This window comes from Kogia breviceps, chromosome 17 (assembly GCF_026419965.1).
Source record: "Kogia breviceps isolate mKogBre1 chromosome 17, mKogBre1 haplotype 1, whole genome shotgun sequence".
NCBI classification, from domain to species: domain Eukaryota; kingdom Metazoa; phylum Chordata; class Mammalia; order Artiodactyla; family Physeteridae; genus Kogia; species Kogia breviceps.
The window spans coordinates 42,847,859-42,867,493 of NC_081326.1; the positions used below are offsets into that span (position 1 = coordinate 42,847,859).

The 19,635-nt window shown below is 35.5% G+C and overlaps 1 protein-coding gene across 9 annotated transcripts in view; it reads left to right on the forward strand.

The window, feature by feature from the left end:
* VPS13B (vacuolar protein sorting 13 homolog B) overlaps positions 1-19,635 on the forward strand; it is a 774,679-nt gene that overhangs the window by 410,260 nt on the left and 344,784 nt on the right. For all 9 annotated transcript variants that reach the window (XR_010837425.1, XM_067017180.1, XM_067017176.1 and 6 more), the window contains 2 exons: positions 201-609; positions 11,225-11,336. Coding sequence is in view for 8 of the 9 variants with exons in the window: in XM_067017180.1 (XP_066873281.1) it covers positions 201-609; positions 11,225-11,336 (521 nt within the window). In the remaining variant the exon portion in view is untranslated. The remainder of the gene's footprint in view (positions 1-200; positions 610-11,224; positions 11,337-19,635) is intronic.

A 19,635-nucleotide genomic window follows, 5' to 3' on the forward strand; every position in this document is an offset into this window, starting at 1 on the left:
TCAGTAATGTGCTCGTTAAGAAGTATGCTTTTATTTTTTTATTTGTAATAAATAGCTGACCAGTCATGAAAAAAAAAAAAGTGTGGACATGATAAAAGATTAAAGTATCAACCGAGATTGTTTTCTGCTTTCAGATAGTTTGGTTTTATTTTCCCCTTTTTTAATAAAACATGTATTGTGATTTCCTTTTTCTGGAACAGACAACTGCAAAACTTCTAGATGGCTCTCATCAGCAGCATGGATTTCTTTCTTTGACATATACAAAAGCTGTAACAAAAAATGTTCGCCACAAGTTAACATCAAGAAATGAACGAAGAAGTTTTCATAAGTTACCTGAAGGTTTAACAGATGGTTCCCCTCATTTTCTTCATGAAATACTTCTTTCAGCACAAGCCTTTGATATTGTCCTTTGTTTTCCTTTACTTAATGCCATTGCAAGTATATTTCAAGCAAAACTACCAAGAACCCAAAAAGAGAAAAGAAAATCTCCTGGTCAGCCCATGAGGACCCATACACTGACTTCACGCAATTTACCTTTGATTTATATCAACACAAGTGTAATCAGAATTTTTGTTCCAAAAACAGAAGAAATGCAGCCAAGTATTGAAGGTATGTCTTCAGAATTTTTTTTTTTGCTCTGATTTTCAATAACCTTCATCTAAGGACTTTAGTTTTTCTTTTTGTAATATGGTAGCTGGTTGTAGGTTGCAGTTTGGTGTATTTTAAAAAGAGTAAATATGTTATAGTCACTTTACAACTAAATCTTTAGGAGTTATATCAAAATACTGGGTATGTTTCTGACTCTATTAATTACTAGAGTAAGAAATATGAGATTTTTTTTCTTTAGGTCTTTTGCTAGTAAAGCTTATACTTTCAGTTGTTTTGTTAAACTCAAATGTTGTGTTCTATATACCTAAGATAACTAATAATTGCTTTAAAAAATTAGCAAACACACCACACACTGCATTAATGGCATAAATTATATTGACAGTCTTGTGCAGCCTTCACCACTGTCTATTTCCAAAATGTTTTCATCACCCCAAACAGTAACTCTGTACCTTATATATTAAGCAGTAACTCCCCCTTGGTAACCTCTGATTTACTTTCTGTCTCTCTGAATTTTCCTCTTCTAGATATTTCATAAGAGTTGAATCACAGAATATTTGTCCTTTTGTGTCTGGCTTATTTCACTTAGCATAATGTTTTCTGGGTCCATTCGTGTTGTAGCATGTATCACAATTTCATTTCTTTTTATGGCCAAATAATATCTATTGTGTGGATACACCGGATTTTGTTTATCCAGTCATCTATCAGATACTTGGGTTGTTTCCACTGTTGGGTTGGCTATTGTGAGTAATGCTACTATATACAAGTGTCTATTTGAGCCTTTTAAAATTCTCTTGGGTATATACCTAGGAGTGAAATTGCTGGCTTATATGTAGCTCTTTGTTTAGGATTCTGTGTTTTTTGAGTAACCATCAATCTGCTTGGAAGCCCTTTTGACTAGGACAGGATTTATGGTATTTCCTGAGCAATACTAATGTGCAGGCATTGTTGAGTCAATGGGAAGAGCAATGGGAGCTCCCTCTTAGTAGGGGTGGTAGTACCTGTGTGCTGAGCACCTTCACAGTGAGACACAGGTCAGCAGTTTCACTGGTTAACTCTAGCTTCATTTTTCTCTCATACTCAGTGGCGGTTTATTGAAACAGGTTCTGTGTTTCATTGATTTGTGTAGATGTCTGAAGGAATACAAATCTGGCTATTTGAGAAAAGGGTGGGAAAGGAACAGCTTTATTTCCTTTGTGTGTGCATTTGTTTTGTTTGTTTGTCGTTTGTTGGCTTATTGTTTTATGATCAATTAGTTACGTTTCATGACTAATACTATATATCACACAGTTTTGTTGATGTCGGTTTAAATTTCCCATTTAGCTGCTATAACTAGGAAGATCTCCAGTTGATTGTAATTGCAAGAAAATTTCTAAACTCTTGCTATTTTATTTTTAAAGCTGCTTTTTTCTTTTTTTGGTGGTGCTTGTGGGATTTTTAAGGTATAAGTTCAAAATTCTGATCCCTAAACACCTGCTAAGCAGGTAACCTTGAATAAGAGTATGGGGTGAGGCTGCGGGTGGGATCTTGTTACAGCCATCTTTGGAAAATATGGTCTGCCATATTTCTCTGTGGACTTTTGGTTAATTTCAGTCCTTTGCTTGTGTGAATACTTTTTATAATAAACACCTTTTTAGTGGCATTTTTTTATGACTTGGGTGAGTGTATAGATAGATAGATAGATAGATAGATAGATAGATAGATAGATAGATAGATAGATATAGATATAGATATAGATATAGATAGATATATATAATGAATTCCTAGCAAAAGGATTGCTAGATCAGAGGGTATAAATATCTTCAAAATATTAAGGGATGTCAAAATGCCCCCCTAAATGGCTGTACCAGTGTATACTGTTTCCACACTGTCATTCTAACAGAGGTTTATGAAACTTTTTGGTCTGTTCTCAGTCTCATTAATGAAAAGTACACCTTTTTTCTAAAGAGTTGCTCATCTTTATCATTAATTAAGAGCTCTTTGTGTTAAGCCTTTTGTTTGACCTACATTCAGTTGCATATGTCTTTTCATTTTTGGGGTGTTTTTGCCCTCTGTGTGTGTCTCTGTGTATATCTATATTTATAGCTACATGTACATATCTTTACTTATACCTCTTCTCATATCTGTATCTACCTGAGATGTTATGAATTGCCAAACTATGTGCCTATCCACAAAAGAGTATATAAAAATGCATGCCAAAAAGGCATGCATCAAAAGGTTTTGACATATTGTATTATGTTAGTTTTTTTGACACATTATCTTTCGGCATTGCTAGTCTTAAGTAAAATGGTCATAATATCTTTTGCAGATTAATTAAACTGAATGTAAATTATGTCTTACTGAGTGTGATGGCATACTGAAATGCTGCTATATCATACTTCTCAGCAGGAACTATTTTATAAAACTAGCTCCAAGCAGTTTGTGCCTGTCGATCAGAGATGATTAGTAAACTAGATGCAACTACATTTCCCATTAATATACATAATCATTAGGTTACACATTTATTGAACCTTCTTTCTGTCTTCAACTGCAAGTATGGCAATAACTAATAAAACCTTTTGTTGATGGCTTTGTGTAGGGTTGTCAGTATAGTTGTGGCTTTATAAAACTTGAGACTTTAGATGTTTTATTATATAGAGTTTATACTGAGAATCTTAAAGGAAAGGTTGAAGTCTCTAAAATTCTTTTATGTTGAATTTAAGAAAACTTAGTTATGAACAACAGTCTGACTTGTCTGACAATTACATGAAAATTCTGCTCAAAAGCTTTTGGTTACTTATACAAGCTCATAATTTCAGAGTTGTTCATAGCCTTTTCATTTTCAATACATACTCTTGCCTCAAGAAAAGATAAAATCTTTCAGACTCACGTTTCATTTTACAGTAAATGTAAAAGTTTATAATAGTTCATCTTAAAATTCATTTAACAATAAGAAAAATATATTTAACATTCTAATATTTAAAGAAGTGATATTGAAAGTCTGGTTTTCAACTTGAATATTGCTTGCTTTATGTGCAATTATTATCAAGATTCTGAATCTGCAGGTGTTTGGCTTCCAGCTAGAGCTACTTATTTCATGACAGAGGACTGGTTTTTGGATCTAATATGAGTCTTTTAGAGTGAGTAGTTCCTCATGAGGCTTAATTTTTAAAAATACAGTTAAAGCAAAAAAGGAAGGCATTCATTTTCGTGTTGAAAATGCTTCTAGAGGGAACATTTCCTCATTTGGTCCAACTATTAAATGCAGGTGAAATAAACAAAAAAGGGAAGCTTGGAGGTGGAGTCAAGATGGCTGTGTGGGAAGACGCGGAGTTAGCGTCTCCCCACAACTAGGGTGCCTGCCAGCCGCTGGTGAGAAACTCTGATGCCCAAGGAGATGGGAGGAACCCCAGATTGAACCAGTAGCACGTAGGGGGACTCAGGGGGGAGGAGAAGTGGAGGCCAGAAAGGATCGGCAACCCTGAGGCTGGGGAGATCATAAGAGGCAGGTGGGAGGGACTCTCCACAAAGAGCGGAAGATTAAATACCTCAACTAAAAGACACAGATTGGCTGAGTGGATACAAAAACAAGACCCATATATATGCTGTCTACAAGAGACCCATTTCAAACCTAGGGATACATTGAAAGTAAAAGGACGGAAAAAGATATTCCATGCAAATGGAAATCAGAAGAAAACTGGAGTAGCAATACATGTCTCAGATTACATAGACTTTAAAGACTGTTACAAGAGATAAGGAGGGACACTACATAATGACCAAAGGATCAATCCAAGAAGAAGATATAACAATTATAAATGTTTATGCATCCAACATAGGAGCACCTCAGTACATAAGGCAAATGCCAACAACCATGAAAGGAGAAATCGACAGTAACACAATAGTAGTAGGGGACTTATATACCCCACTTGTGCCAATGGACAGATCATCCAAACAGAAAGTAAATAAGGAAACACAAGGTTTAAATGACACAACAGACCAGATAGATCTAATTGATATTTATAGAACATTCCACCCAAAAGTGGCAGAATACACATTCTTCTCAAGCGAACATGGAACGTTCTCCTGGATAGATCACATCTTGGGTCACAAATCAAGCCTCAGAAAAGTTAAGAGAATTGAAATTGTATCAAACATCTTTTCTGACCACAACACTATGAGATTGGAAATCAGTTACAAGAAAAACACTGTAAAAGACACAAATACCTGGAAGCTAAACAGTGCACTACTAAATAACCAAGAGATCACTGAAGAAATCAAAGAAGAAATTTAAAAATACATGGAAACAAATGACAATGAAAACATGATGACCCAAAACCTATGGGACGCAGCAAAAGCAGTTCTAAGAGGGAAGTTTATAGCAATTCATCCTCACCCCAAGAAACAGGAAAAATCTCAACTGAACAATCTACACTACACTTATAACAACTAGAGAAAGAAGAACAAAGAAAACCCAAAGTCAGTAGAAGGAAAGAAATCATAAAGATCAGAGCAGAAATAAATGAAATAGAAAGGAAGAAAACAGTAGCAAAGACAAATAAAACTAAAAGCTGGTTCTTTGAGAAGATAAACAAAATTGATAAACCATTAGCCAGACTCATCAAGAAAAAAAGGGAGAGGACACAAATCAGTAAAATTAGAAATGAAAAAGGAAAAACCACAACTGACACTGCAGAAATACAAAGGATTATAAGAGACTATTACAAACAAGTATATGCCAATAAAATGGACAACCACAAAGAAATGGACAAATTCTGGAAAGGTACAATTTTCCAAGACTGAACCAGGAAGAATTAGAAAATATAAACAGACTAATCACAAGAAATGAAATTGAAACTGTAATTAAAAATCTTCCAACAAACAAAAGTCCAGGACCAGTGGCTTCACAGGCGAATTCTATCAAACATTTAGAGAAGAGCTAACACCGATCATTCTCAAACTCTTCCAAAAAGTTGCAGAGGGAGAAACACTCCCAAATTCATTCTATGAAGCCACCATTACCCTGATACCAAAACTAGAAAAATATATCACACAAAAAAGAAAATTGTAGACCAATATCACTGATGAACGTAGATGCAAAAATCCTCAACAAAATACTAGCAAACAATCCCAACAGTACATTAAAAGGATCATATAGTGTGATCAAGTGAGATTTATCCCAGGGAAGCAAGGATTCTTCAAGATATGCAAATCACTCAATGTGATACACTATATTAACAGATTAAGGAATAAAAACCATATGATCATGTCAATAGATGCAGAAAAAGCTTTTGACAAATTCAACACCCATTTATGAAAAAAACTCTCCAGAAGATGGGCATAGAGGATATCTACCTCAACATAATAAAGGCCATATGTGAGAAACCCACAGCAGGCATCATACTCAATGGTGAAAAACTGAAAGCATTTCCACTAAGATCAGGAAGAAGACAAGGATGTCCACTCTCACCACTCTTATTCAACATAGTTTTGGAAGTCCTAGCCATGGCAGTCAGAGAAGAAAAAGAAATAAAAGGAATCCAGATTGGAAAAGAAGAAGTAAAACTGTCACTGTTTGCCAATGACATGATACTATACATAGAAAATCCTAAAGATGCCACCAGAAAACTTCTCGAACTAATCAGCGCATTTGGTAAGGTTGCAGGATACAAAATTAATGCAGAGAAATCTCTGGCACTCCTATACACCAAAAACGAAAAATCAGAAAGAGAAATTAAGGAAACACTCCCATTTACCATTGCAACAAAAAGAATAAAATACCTAAGAATAAACCTGCCTAAGGAGGTAAAAGACTTGTACTCAGAAAACTATAGAAAACTGATGAAAGAACTCAATGATGACATAAACAGAGAAATATACCATGTTCTTGGATTGGAAGAATCAACATTGTGAAACTGACTCTACTCCCCAAAGCAATCTACAAATTCAGTGCAATCACTATCAAACCACCAGTGGCATTCTTCACAGAATTAGAGCAAAAAATCTTGCAATTTGTATGGAAACACAAAAGACCCCGAATAGCCAAAGCAATCTTGTTTTTTTTTAACATCTTTATTGGAGTAGAATTGCTTTACAATGGTGTGTTAGTTTCTGCTTTATAACAAAGTGAATCAGCTATACATATACATATATCCCCATATCTCTTCCCTCTTGTGTCTCCCTCCCTCCCATCCTCTCTATTCCACCCCTCTAGGTGGTCACAAAGCACCAAGCTGATCTTCCTATGCTATGCAGCTGCTTCCCACTAGCTATCAATTTTATATTTGGTAGTGTATATATGTCCATGCCACTTTCTCACTTTGTCCCAGCTTACCCTTCCCCCTCCCCAGGTCCTCAAGTCTGCCAAAGCAATCTTGAGAAAGAAAAATGAAGTTGGAGGAATCATGCTCCCTGACTTCAAACTATGCCACAAAGCTACAGTAATCAAGACACTATGGTACTGCTACAAAAACAGAAATATAGATCAATGGTACAGGATAGAATGCCCAGAGATAAGCCCACGCACATATGGGCACCTAATTTACGACAAAGGAGGTAAGAACATACACTGGAGAAAAGACAGCCTCTTCGATAAGTGGTGCTGGGAAAACTGGACAGCTACATGTAAAAGAGGAAATTAGAACACTCCATAACACCAAACACAAAAATAAACTCAAAGTGGATTAAAGACCTAAATGTAAGACCAGACACTATAAAACTCTTAGAGGAAAACATAGGCAGAACACTCTATGACATAAATCACTGCAAGATCCTTTTTGACCCACCTCCTAGAGAAATGGAAATAAAAATAGATAAATGGCACCTAATGAAACTGAAAAGCTTTTGCACAGCAAAGGAAACCATAAACAAGACCAAAAGACAACCTTCAGAATGGGAGAAAATGTTTGCAAAGGAAGCAACTGACAAAGGATTAATCTCCAAAATATACAGGCAGCTCAGGCTGCTCAATATCAATAAAACAAACAACCCAATCCAAAAATGGGCAGAAGCTCTAAATAGACATTTTTCCAAAGAAGATATACACATTGCCAACAAACACATGAAGGATGCTCAACACCACTAATCATTAGAGAAACACAAATCAAAACTACAGTGAGTAGTTGGTCACACTGGTCAGAATGGCCATCATCAAAAAATCAAGAAACAACAAATGCTGGAGAGGGTTTGGAGAAAAGGGAACCCTCTTGCACTGTTGGTGGGAATGTAAATTGATACAACCACTATGGAAAACAGTATTGAGGTTCCTTAAAAAACTAAAAATAGATCTACCATATGAGCCAGCAATCCCACTACTGGGCATATACCCTGAGAAAACCATAATTCAAAGAGTCATGTACCTCAATTTTCATTGCAGCACTATTTACAATAGCTAGGACATGGAAGCAACCTAAGTGTCCATCGACAGATGAATGGATAAAGAAGATGTGGCACATATATACAATGGAATATCAGCCATAAAAAGAAACAAAATTGAGTTATTTGTAGTGAGGTGGATAGACCTAGAGTCTGTCATACAGAGTGAAGTAAGAAAGAGAAAAACAAATACCGTATGCTACCACATATATATATGTAATCTAAAAGCAAGTGGTAGTGATGAATCTAGTTGCAGGATAGGAATAAAGAGGTAGACCTAGAAAATGCACTTGAGGACATGGGGTGGGAAGGTGAAGCTGGGTGAAGTGAGAGTAGCATTGACATATATACACTACCGAATGTAAAATAGTTGGCTGGTGGGAAGCAGCAGCAAAGCGCAGGGAGATCAGCTCGGTGATTTGGGATGACCTAGAGGGGTGTGATAGGGAGGATGGGAGGGAGGCTCAAGAGGGAGGGGATATGGGGACATGTGTATGCATATGGCTGATTTGCTTTGTTGTGCACCAGAAACTAACACGGTATTGTGAAGCAATTATATTCTAATAAAGTTCTTTTTAAAAAAATACATATATATAGTTAAGTTCAAGGTGGGGATAGATAAATTCATAAAGACTAATTCACCAGTAAGATGTTGCATTACCTACCAACATTCATATTAGGTTCGAAGGCCCAGAGTTAATTATTAGGGCATCTCATAGATAGAATGAATAGGCTTTGTCAGGGAGAGTTATTCCCTCCAATTCTGGATGGACAGAAATAGAGAAGATCTGTGGTGCTGTTTTCCATGATGTTGGCTCAGGAGTCTTGCCTTTGACTGCAGTCTTAGCTGCAAGCTCTGACCAGGTGGACCACATCTCTTGTCTGATCCTTGCCAGAGCAAGGACCCAGAAGTCTTGCCCGCGTACACCTTCAACCACTGCCTACAGCTACTAGCACTCTCACCACAGTTCAGCTGTTTATACGAAATACATATTAACCTATATGGAATCATCATCTTTCCCCTAATCTTCAACTGTTTCTGTTAATGGTACTGTTTGCTGGTATTAGTATGAAATTTTCAAACTTCAAATGTTTTTATGTTTTTATTAAAGAAAAAAAAATACCAAAATTTTTTTTTTAAAAAGGGAAGCTTTTTTTTGGCCAACTATAAAGTAACTAGAGAAATGACTCAAGGCACTTCCTTGCATAAATATCTATTTTTATTAGTTTTTTGTGTATCTCAAGGGTACATTTTGATAAGCTGAGTACCTTCTATAATAAAATTGATTGTTTTAATTTAGTTTGTGGATGATCTGCATTAAGTGCTTTTTATCATTATTATTATAACTTCATAGTCAGTTTAATATAGTGAGAATAGTTTTGGCTCTAACAGAAACAGAATTCTGTTCTTGGATCTGGCTTTGTATGTAACACCAAGTATGTCATTTTTCTTCCATATGTACCTCATTTACTGCAGTGTTTCTATTACATTTCAGACTTTCATATGGTCGGTAGTATCTGTAGCCTAGAAGAACAGTTAGCAAGTACACTAATTGCACTTTTGTGGTATGCTCTATTCTCCAGGCTTACTATTTATTGATTTAATTGAGGCCTTCTGCTTAATCAGAGGTTTTTACCCACATGGAACTATTTGATAAGCATGGCATAAAATGTAAGATCTATGAAATGTAAACAGTGTTCATAGTATAAGGACCTATAATCAAGCCAGACCTCTAGCCATTTGAAAATAGTACAACTGCATGAGAAGTAGTTTTCTATTTGATCTTTTTTGCTATGGACATTTAAAAATACCATCTTTATTATAGCATCCACATGCTAATATTTATTATGATAGCTTGTCTCTTCTTCCCCTTTTGCTGTCCTTCCCCTTCCCCTGCCATTTTGCCTCTCCCTTTATGTACATCTTATTCTGGTTCTTTCTTTTCCTCGCTGAATATCTTTCTTCTTACTTTTCTTGATTTTCTTAATTCTGACTTTCTTTTTTAGACTAATCTAAGTCAGACCATACTGAGTGTTCTGCTGAAGCAGCTGGAAATAATCTCTTAGCTTTTGCATTCTTTGGCCACCACAGTTTGGGAAATATGGATTGTATGCCTTTGTAGGCATGTTCTGTTCAGGATATTCCTGAGGTCTTGCAGCCAGTCCTTTTCTGTTCCGTTTGTGGCAGATGGTTGTTCTTTGAGAGAAATTATGAATTTTAGTATATGTTTTCTTCACAACCCAAAAAGTTGTATATTGTTAACAGTTTTAAACAGCTACTACAGTAGACTCATCTGTGGAGGAAGAGGGAGTAAAATTTAATATAAATTAATGGGGCCATCAAGAACACCTTTTCATTCCAAATAATTTTTAGAAAAAGACATTAAATTAGCCAGTGACTTATAGAAAAATTGTTGAGCTTTATGTCACGAGAACATGTGATAAAATTTTTTTATTCAGTATAGAGAAAAGAATCTGAATTAATATACCTTTTTACCTTTTATTGTTTTCTGAGAATACTTAGCTTTAGATTCCATTAGGAAGTAGAACTTTTACACAAGTGTGAAATTACTGTTTCTCAAGTAATTCCACTATAGAAATTATTAAAATTAAAAAGTGCCTAGAATAGAAAGTTGAAGTGTCCTTACATATTAATCAGTTACTGGGTTTTTTCTTTCTTTATCATTGCAGCCATCATTTTCTTCACCATTGCAGCCATTAAGCTGACATGTTACAGCCTAACGTGCTATTGTGTGCTTGTATGTGTGTGTGTGTGTGTGTGTGTGTGTGTGTGTGTGTGTGTGTGTGTGTGTTGTATTTAATTATTACTAACTGTAAATTCAAGTAACTTTGAGAATTTGTTACTGCCTTTCTGATATCCTTCAATATATTTGTAAACAACAATGCAATGTTGAAACCCCAGGGCTGAAAATCACTTGGGAGAAAGATGTAGTAGTATCAGATCATGAAATTAGATAAACATACTGCTTCAATATTACTTACATATAATTAATATCACATGTTTTCATGTTGAGTGGAGTTTTTTTTCATTGCCATTTTAATTGTCTATACAGAGAACTACTTATTGGGATATAAAGGAAATAGTTAAGAAAAGCATTAAATATTTCTATTTTAAACAAATTTTTCCTTGTCCTCATTTATGGTCTTATCTTAATTTGTCTCTATCCCATTGTTCAAAAATTTTTCCGTAAAGATGAAGGTGCGTACAGATCTACTTGTATACCTCATGAATCTATTTCTTTTACAGTTAATCAGGCAGCAAAAGAAGACACCATGGTTCTGAAGATTGGCTCTGTTGCTATGGCTCCCCAGGCTGACAATCCCCTTGGCAGATCTGTCCTCAGGAAAGATATTTACCAGTAAGTTTATTTTCTTATGTTCAATCTTGCAACAATTTCATACTGCAAAGAAGTACACTGATCAATAAAACTTGCTCAGTGTGGCCTGTAGAAATACTTTTCATTCGGGATCTTTTGATATTTAAAACCAGGTTTTTCTGATTTTCTTCAGTTGTGGGTTTTTAAATTCATTCAGACAAATCAAGTATTTCTGTGAAGTGTTGATGAATAACAGAATGTAAGTACCAAGTCACCATAAAACTGAAGAAGTGCAGTTTGGAAAATTTTAGCAGACTTTAAATTTGACCAAATTTCTAATTACACGAGAAAATTACGTCCTCTCTAGAACTACCATATCCTAATATAGTCATATTGTATCAAAATGAAGCATTTTCTTAACTATAAGCCATTATTTGAAATGTAGGACTGTGCGTGTCATATGGATCAAAGCTGTAAAGAAAAGCAAACTTCTAAGGAGAAATTTCACAGTAAACACTTTCTGTGAAAATGCCATGCTCTGGATTTTGTCACTGACTATTTGCAAACCACACCAAGCATATATGGACAACTAAACTGGTGAACACATGTAATCAACGTGATAAAAATAATATATCATTCGTACTGAAGTTGGCACTGCTGCCAGACATAAAAGTACAGTTGCAAATAATGCCAAGTGAGAAAAGTCACAGAAATACAGATAAACAAGTGTCTTATTTTTCCTGCTGGTCTGTTTTTCAGATGTTGTAGTCTCTCACTCTTATCAGAAATAAATTTTCTACTGTTCTCCAATAAATGTCACTGCTGAGAAAGATTCTGATTTTTGTAATACATTTACCACCTAGAGGGTGACAGCTATTTTTACTTTAAGTGGACCTAGGTATTTTGTTTTCTCAATTTATTCTGTTATTTGTGTTGACATTTTTTGCCTTTGAATTGTATATCTTGCTTTCTTTCTTGTATTACTTTTTCTGGTAGCTTATAGTATTCATCCCTTAAATGTTTTTATTTTGCTAACTTACATAAAATTTAAGGATGTCAAAACTGAAGTAGGCCTTAGGAATCATCTAATCCAACTTCCTTATTTTATAGATTAGGAAACTGAGGAGTCAAAAGAATAATTGTCTCTAGTCAAGTAATGACAGAGCCAAGATCACAACTCATATTTTGACTTCCTCAGTATCTAGAGAAAGGATTACAGCAGAATCCTTTCTGAGTGAAAACAATTTAATTTTCTAACATTTGGAAATTCTTTTAGGTATATTTATCTTTTCTTTTCCACTTCAGAGCTAAGTAGACCTCAGAGAGTTTCCTACTTTCCTTTTGGTGAAAGAAATATGTTTCATATTAAAAGACCCTATCACTATCAATAAAGTGAACCACTAAGATACTTCCTCTCCTCCTCTACTCTTTCCCCTTTCTGGCTCTTCAGCAGTCATTTGTGGAGATGTAGCTCTCCTTTGCCCCCTTCATTGCTTCCTCCCCTTTGTCCTTCTTGAACTTTTTTTCCCTCAGTCTCTCTTCTTACCCATTTCTCTATATTTTTTCAGACCTTATTTTTCCTTCCCTTTCTGTATCTTTCTTCATTCTTTACCCTTTCCCTTTTCATATTTTTTCTTTCTTTACTTTCTACCTTCTTTCCCTGTATCTCATTTCATTCCATTTCACTATTTTAATAGTTTGACTTATTTGATAGAATATAGAAATATAATGCCAAGTATAAAGTCTAAAAATGTACATTATCTCTTTAGATCTTAGTGCCTCACATCCTGCCTCACACAAAATACATATAAATATTTACCCAAAAAGTACATAATAGCTATTTTATGTTTACAGAATAAATGCCCTTACTTTCTTTTTCTAATTGACAAAACCGAGGCACACAGAATTTTTATGTGTTTTTCCAAAAGCATATACGTATCTAATGGCAGAGCATTTCAGAATCTATTTCTTTAGAATTCTCTTCAGTTATTTTTAAATTCATATTTCTATCGTTTAGTCCCTCCCCCTGATTATGTGATTTAGTAATTTCATTCTCCTGCTCCCTTTCCATATGTTTTTACTTCCTCTTTCTTTTAATCTGCCTTTTGTATTTCTTCTTTCTGTCTTGTTTTTTCTAACTTCCTCAGTGTGATAAATGGCATCTATAAAAAACCCACAGCTAATATAGTCCCTAGTCAGAGACTGAGTGCTTTCCCCTTAAGATCAGGAGCAAGACAAGATATCTGCTCTCACCACTTCTATTTAGCATTGTATTAGAGGTTCTAACCAGGGCAGTTGGGCAAGAAGATGAAATAAAAGGTACCCAGATGGTAAGGAAGAAATAAAACTGTGTCTTTTTGCAGATGACATGACCTTGTATATAGAAAATCCTAAGGTATCCTCTGGAAAACTTTTGGGCCAATAAAATAATTCAGCAAGGTTGCAGGATAAAAAATCAATATATAGTTAACCCTTGAGCAGCACAGGTTTGAACTGCATGGGTCCACTTATATGTGGATTTTTTTCAATAGTAAATACTACACAGCCCATGGTTGGTTGAATCCGTGGATACAGAACCATGGATATTGAGGTCTGACTCTAAGGGACTTGAGTATCTATGGATTTTGGTATTCCCGGTGGATCCTGGAACCATCGCCCCACAGATACCAAGGAACAACTGTGTAAATATCAGTTTACAATAACAATAAGCAATGAACTCTTTAAAAGTGAAATTAAGAAAACAATTCCATTTATAATAGCATCAAAAAGAATTAAATACTTACAAATAAATTTACCAAAATAAATATACAACTTACACTCTAAAAACTACAAAACATTGTTGAAAAAAATTAAAGAAGATCTAAATACATGGAATTATATCCCAGTTACGTAGATCAGAAGACTTAGTATCGTTAGATGTCAGTACTCCTCAAAATGATCTGCAGATTCAACATAATTCACATCAAACTTCCAGCTAGCTTCTTTGTAGAAATTGGCAAAGTTTCTATATGGAAAATTATTCATATGGATTTTCAAGGGACCCAGAATAGCCAAAACAATCTTGGAAAAGAACAAAGTTGGAGGATTCACACTTCCAGATTTCAAAATTTATGACAAAACAATAATCAAGCTAGTGGAGTACTGATATGAATGTAGACACACAGATCAATAATAGAATTGAGAGTCCAGAAATAAACCATCACATTTACTATCAATTGGCTTTTAATAAAGGAGCCAAGACAATTCAATGGTAAAGAATAGTTTTTCAACAAATGGTACTCAGAAATCTGGATATCCACATGAAATTGGACCCTTACCTGACATTATATACAAAAATTAAGTCAAATGGATCAGAGACGTACAAATAAGAGCTAAAATTTCTGAAACTTATAGAAGGAAGCATAGGAGTAAATCTTTGTGACCTCTGATCAGATAATGGTTTCTTAGAAATGACACCAAAGGCATGGGGGACAAAAGAAAAAATAGATAAAATGAACTGTATCAATATTATAAACTTTTGTGCTGCAAAGAACTCTATCAAGAGAGTGACAATCCACAGAATGGGAGAAAATATTTACAAATCACCTATCTGATAAGAGATTTATATCCAGAATGGGCAAAAAAACTCTTACAACTCAATAATTGTTGGACAACCAGTTAAAAAATGTGCAAAGGATTTGAATATATATGCAAAGAAGATATAAAAATGGCTAATAAGCACATGTAAAGGTGTTCAACCCCATTAGTCATTAGGGAAATACAAGTCAAAATGACACCCACTAGCATGGTTATAATATAAAAGGCAACAGATGTGGAGAAATTGGAACCCTCATACATTTCTAGTGGGAATGTAAAATGGTGCATCTACTGTGGAAAACTGGCAATTTCTCATAAGGTTAAACATAGAGTTACCATATGATGCAGGAATTTAACTCCTAGGTATGTACACAAGAGAATTGAAACATATATCCATACAAAAGCATGCACACCAATGTTCATAGCAGCAGTATTCATAATAGCCAAAAAGTCAAAACTACACAAAGGTTTATCAACTGATGAATGGTTAAGCATAATGTGTTATGCCCATAAAATAGAAAATTATTCTGCCATAGAAAGGGATGAAGTATATGCTATAATATGGATCGATGTTGGAAAAATGCAAAGTGAAAGAAGCCAAACACAAAGAGCCACATATTATATGATTCCATCTATATGAAATTTCCAGAGTAGACAAATACATAGAGACAGAGTGTAGAATAGTGTTAGCTAGGAGGGGAAAAAAGAATGACTGCTAATGGGTATAGGATTTCTTTTGGGGGTGATAAAAATGTTCTAGCATCAGATAGTAGTGAGGTACAATGAATGATATATAATGAGTAAAATGAGAGTATACAAAATAGAAGACTGAATTGAACACCTCAAAAGGATAAACTTTATGGGATGTCAGTTATGTATGTCTCAACAAAACTGATTTTAAAAAATATATTAATTGATGTCACAAAGAGGTCCAGAGGAATTAAATTTCAGAGAGAGAAATACCCTTTCTAGGTAAGTGGACACTGGGTACTCTTTTTTTTTTTACATCTTTATTGGAGTATAATTCCTTTACAATGGTGTGTGAGTTTCTGCTGTATAACAAAGTGAATTAGCTATATTTATACATGTATCCCCATATCTCCTCCCTCTTGCATCTCCCTCCCACCCTCCCTATCCCACCCCTCTAGGTGGTCACAAAGCACCGAGCTGATCTCCCTGTGCTATGCAGCTGCTTCCCACTAGCTCTCTTTTTTTTTTTAACATCTTTATTGGAGTATAATTGCTTTACAATGGTGTGTTAGTTTCTGCTTTACAACAAAGTGAATCAGTTATACATGTACATATGTTCCCATATCTCTTCCCTCTTGCGTCTCCCTCCCTCCCACCCTCCCTATGCCACCCCTCTAGGTGGTGATCAGACCACCTAGCTGATCTCCCTGTGCCATGCAGCTGCTTCCCACTAGCTAGCTATCTATTTTACATTTGACACTGGGTACTCTTTTCAGCTCTGGAATTATTTGCTTCATCTGGCTATAAGCAGAGAGATTTTGTTGTGGGAAGTAGAAATCAAGGGATGTTTATCAGTCACGTAGGCTAGAGTGACATATTGGAATCTGGAGGAGCCTCAAACATACAGTCAGTCCTCCGCAGTGCTTTTTTCTGTGTGTCAAGTGTGGAAGGGAACTGGCAAAAAGAAATTGAGTTTCTCAAAGTTTCACATTCCTTAAAAGACAAAGCCATGCTAGAGGTGCACTGTTCAGTACAGTAGCCACTGACTACATGTGGCTGTTGTGCTTTTGAAATGTGGTAATCCAAATTGAGATATCCTGTAAGTATAAAAGATACTGAATATTTTGAAGAATTAAGAAGAAAATAAAATATCTCATTAATAATCTTTATATTGATTATATATTGCAGTGACCATATTTTAGATATATTGAGTTACATATATTATTGCAACTGTTTTCCGCTGTTTTTTTTAATCCTTTTATCTGTGTAACTGCCAGCAAATTTTCATTTACATAGGTGGATCCCAACTGTGGTTTGCATTATATTTCTGTTGAACAGTGCAACATTGTAGGGAAGGGCCTGCAACAAACACAGGACGTCTCACCCTTGAGACGTTTGAAACCAAAGGTGAATTGGGTTTAGTTAGAGTTGCAAGCCAACCCCAACCTAGCTCAGTTCACAACTGGATGGAAATGATCCACCCCTTATCCTTGCTGCCTGGCGAGAATAGATTTGCCTTCTCTGGGAGAAAATAACATTGACTTCTGTTTCTGTAGCCTTTTTATACATGGTGTCTGATACATGATAAAAAAGAAAAAAGATATCCAAAAAGCAAGAAGGTTTGACCCATTATCAGGAGAAAATTTAGCTAGTAGAAAAGACCCACAGATGACTGAGATTTGAAATTAGTAGACAGGAGTTGGAAATAATTGTTATTAATACTGTAAAGAAAAATGTTGAAAAAATGGAGGATTTCATAGAAATGAGCTCTATTTAAATTAGATCCTAAAACTGAATAATACAGTATCTGAAATTAAGGACTCATTGGATAGCCATAACTGCAGATGGACAAAGCAAAAGATAGGATTAGTGAACTTAGAGATAGCTTCAGAGAAATTATCCAAACTGAAGCACAGAGAGGGAAGAGAAAGATTAGAAAAGGAAAAAGGAACAAGAAAGAGAACAAATGGAAAACATGTGGGGCACTGTCAAATGGTCTAACGTGTAATGAGAGTACAAGTAGAAGAAAGATTGAATGGAATAAAATGAGTAATTAAAGAGATAGACCTTTAGACTTTTCTAAATTTATCGAGTCATTAACTAGCAGACTCAAGAAGCCTATCCTCAATCCAAGCAAGAAAAACTACACCTAGGTACATGTTCAAATGATTGAAAATCAAAGATAGACGATAAAGAGACTCTTCCCTGATGGGCTGAGGCAGGATGTTGAGCAAAGAGAGAGAGAGAGAATGCAACAGCATCTGCATCCCCCAACACGGCTTTCAAGGCCTAAGACAGATCTCAGTAGAGATGAGATGCTTTTGTCTTTTCTGAAGTTTGAGAAAAATCTTAAATGCAGTCAGTTAAAAAAAAAAAAGACATATTACCTTTGAGGGAAAACAGGAAGACCAAAATAACTGAAGATCTTAAATTTGAAGATAAGAAAACTCCTAGTTGATGTGCGGCCATTCTTCAAATACTTGGCTTATCACGTGTCATTCCTTCTGAAGCTAAGAATAGACCTAGGACCATTAAATTTGTGGATATTATAATGACATTAATTGCAGCTCAGTGAAATAAAGATCTTTCAGATTATAAAAATCTAATCATAAATGGGACTGCTTGTTCATTAGTCATTATTTGACACATGTTTATTGGGAGCCTACTGTGCATCAGGCGCTATTCTAGATATTGAGTATAGATCAATGAACAAGACAAAGAAAAATCCCTGGTCTTAAATTTAATGGAGGAGAAAGACAGTTATTTATAAATAAATACATACATACATACATACATAATCTGGTATATTAGACTGTAAGAAATGCTGTGGAGGCAATACAGCAGGGAGGAAGATAGGAAATGGGAAGCTAGAGGTGGACAGCATGGCCCTAATCAGAGGACATCTCACCAAGAGAGCACAGGATCCTGAAGCAGGAGTGCACCCAAGAAGCCAATGGCAGCTGAAACAGTGTGTGCCCAGGGAAAGTAGTAAGCTGTGAGGTGAGAGACACTATGGAGGAACCTCATAGGCCATTGTGAGGCCTTTGGCTGTTATTTTGAGTGAGATGTAGTTGTGGGGAAAATAATTTACACGTGCCCAGTTTTGAAATACTGCTTCTGTTGTTTACTAAATATCTATCTACAGAAGGAAGTGAAGGGCTCACCAGCAGGGACTAAAGATAGACAAAGATAGAAAAGGGGTGAAATATATATTTAAAAACAAAGGAAGTCACAGTTCAAAAGAGCCAATGGGAGTTTGATATTGATCTCTAAAGGTTAAGGATTATTTCTGTTATTTGTGTCAGTCAACTGAATGTGTGATATGAAGTTTTTTTGATTATTAAGGGGTTGATTTCTTCATCAAATGAGAAACTCTAAGAGGGTTTGAGCAGAGAAGTGGCATGATTCAGTTTATATTTAAGCACATAATTCAGGCCAGTATGTGAAGAACAGACTGTAGGCAGGGAAGGGCAAGGGCCCACAGTTGTGGCTGTGGAGATGGTAAGAAGTGGTCAGATCTTGGAGATGTTTTAGAGGTAGAGCCAAGAGAATTTGCAGATGGATTGCACATGGGTTTTGAGACAAAGGGGATAAGGATAATTCAGTTGTATGGCATAAGCAACTAGAAGGATGACATTAACTGAGGGAAGGAAAGGCTGTGGGAGGATTTAGTTTGGGGGATGGGCGGGCAGAGTTCAGGAGTTTATTTTTGAAAATGTTGACTGTCTCAGGAGGTACTGAGCTACCCATTGCTGATGTAGCAAAGGCTGATCAACTACATGGAAGGCTTAGAGGGTTATGATTTATGTTGAATTAGACTAGTGCTTCTTAAATTTAATGTGCATATAGATCACCCGGAGATCTTTTTAAAATGCAGGTTTTGACTTGGGAGGTATGGAATGAGGCCTGAAATTCCACATTTCTACCAAGAGTGATTGGGTATGACACTGATACTGGATCATACTGATGTGCTGCTTCAAGGACCACACCTTGTGTAGCATAATTAGATCATTGGTTTACAAAAGTTTTGAACAAAGAGGATTTTAAAAAAATACAATTTTAATAAATGTTAATA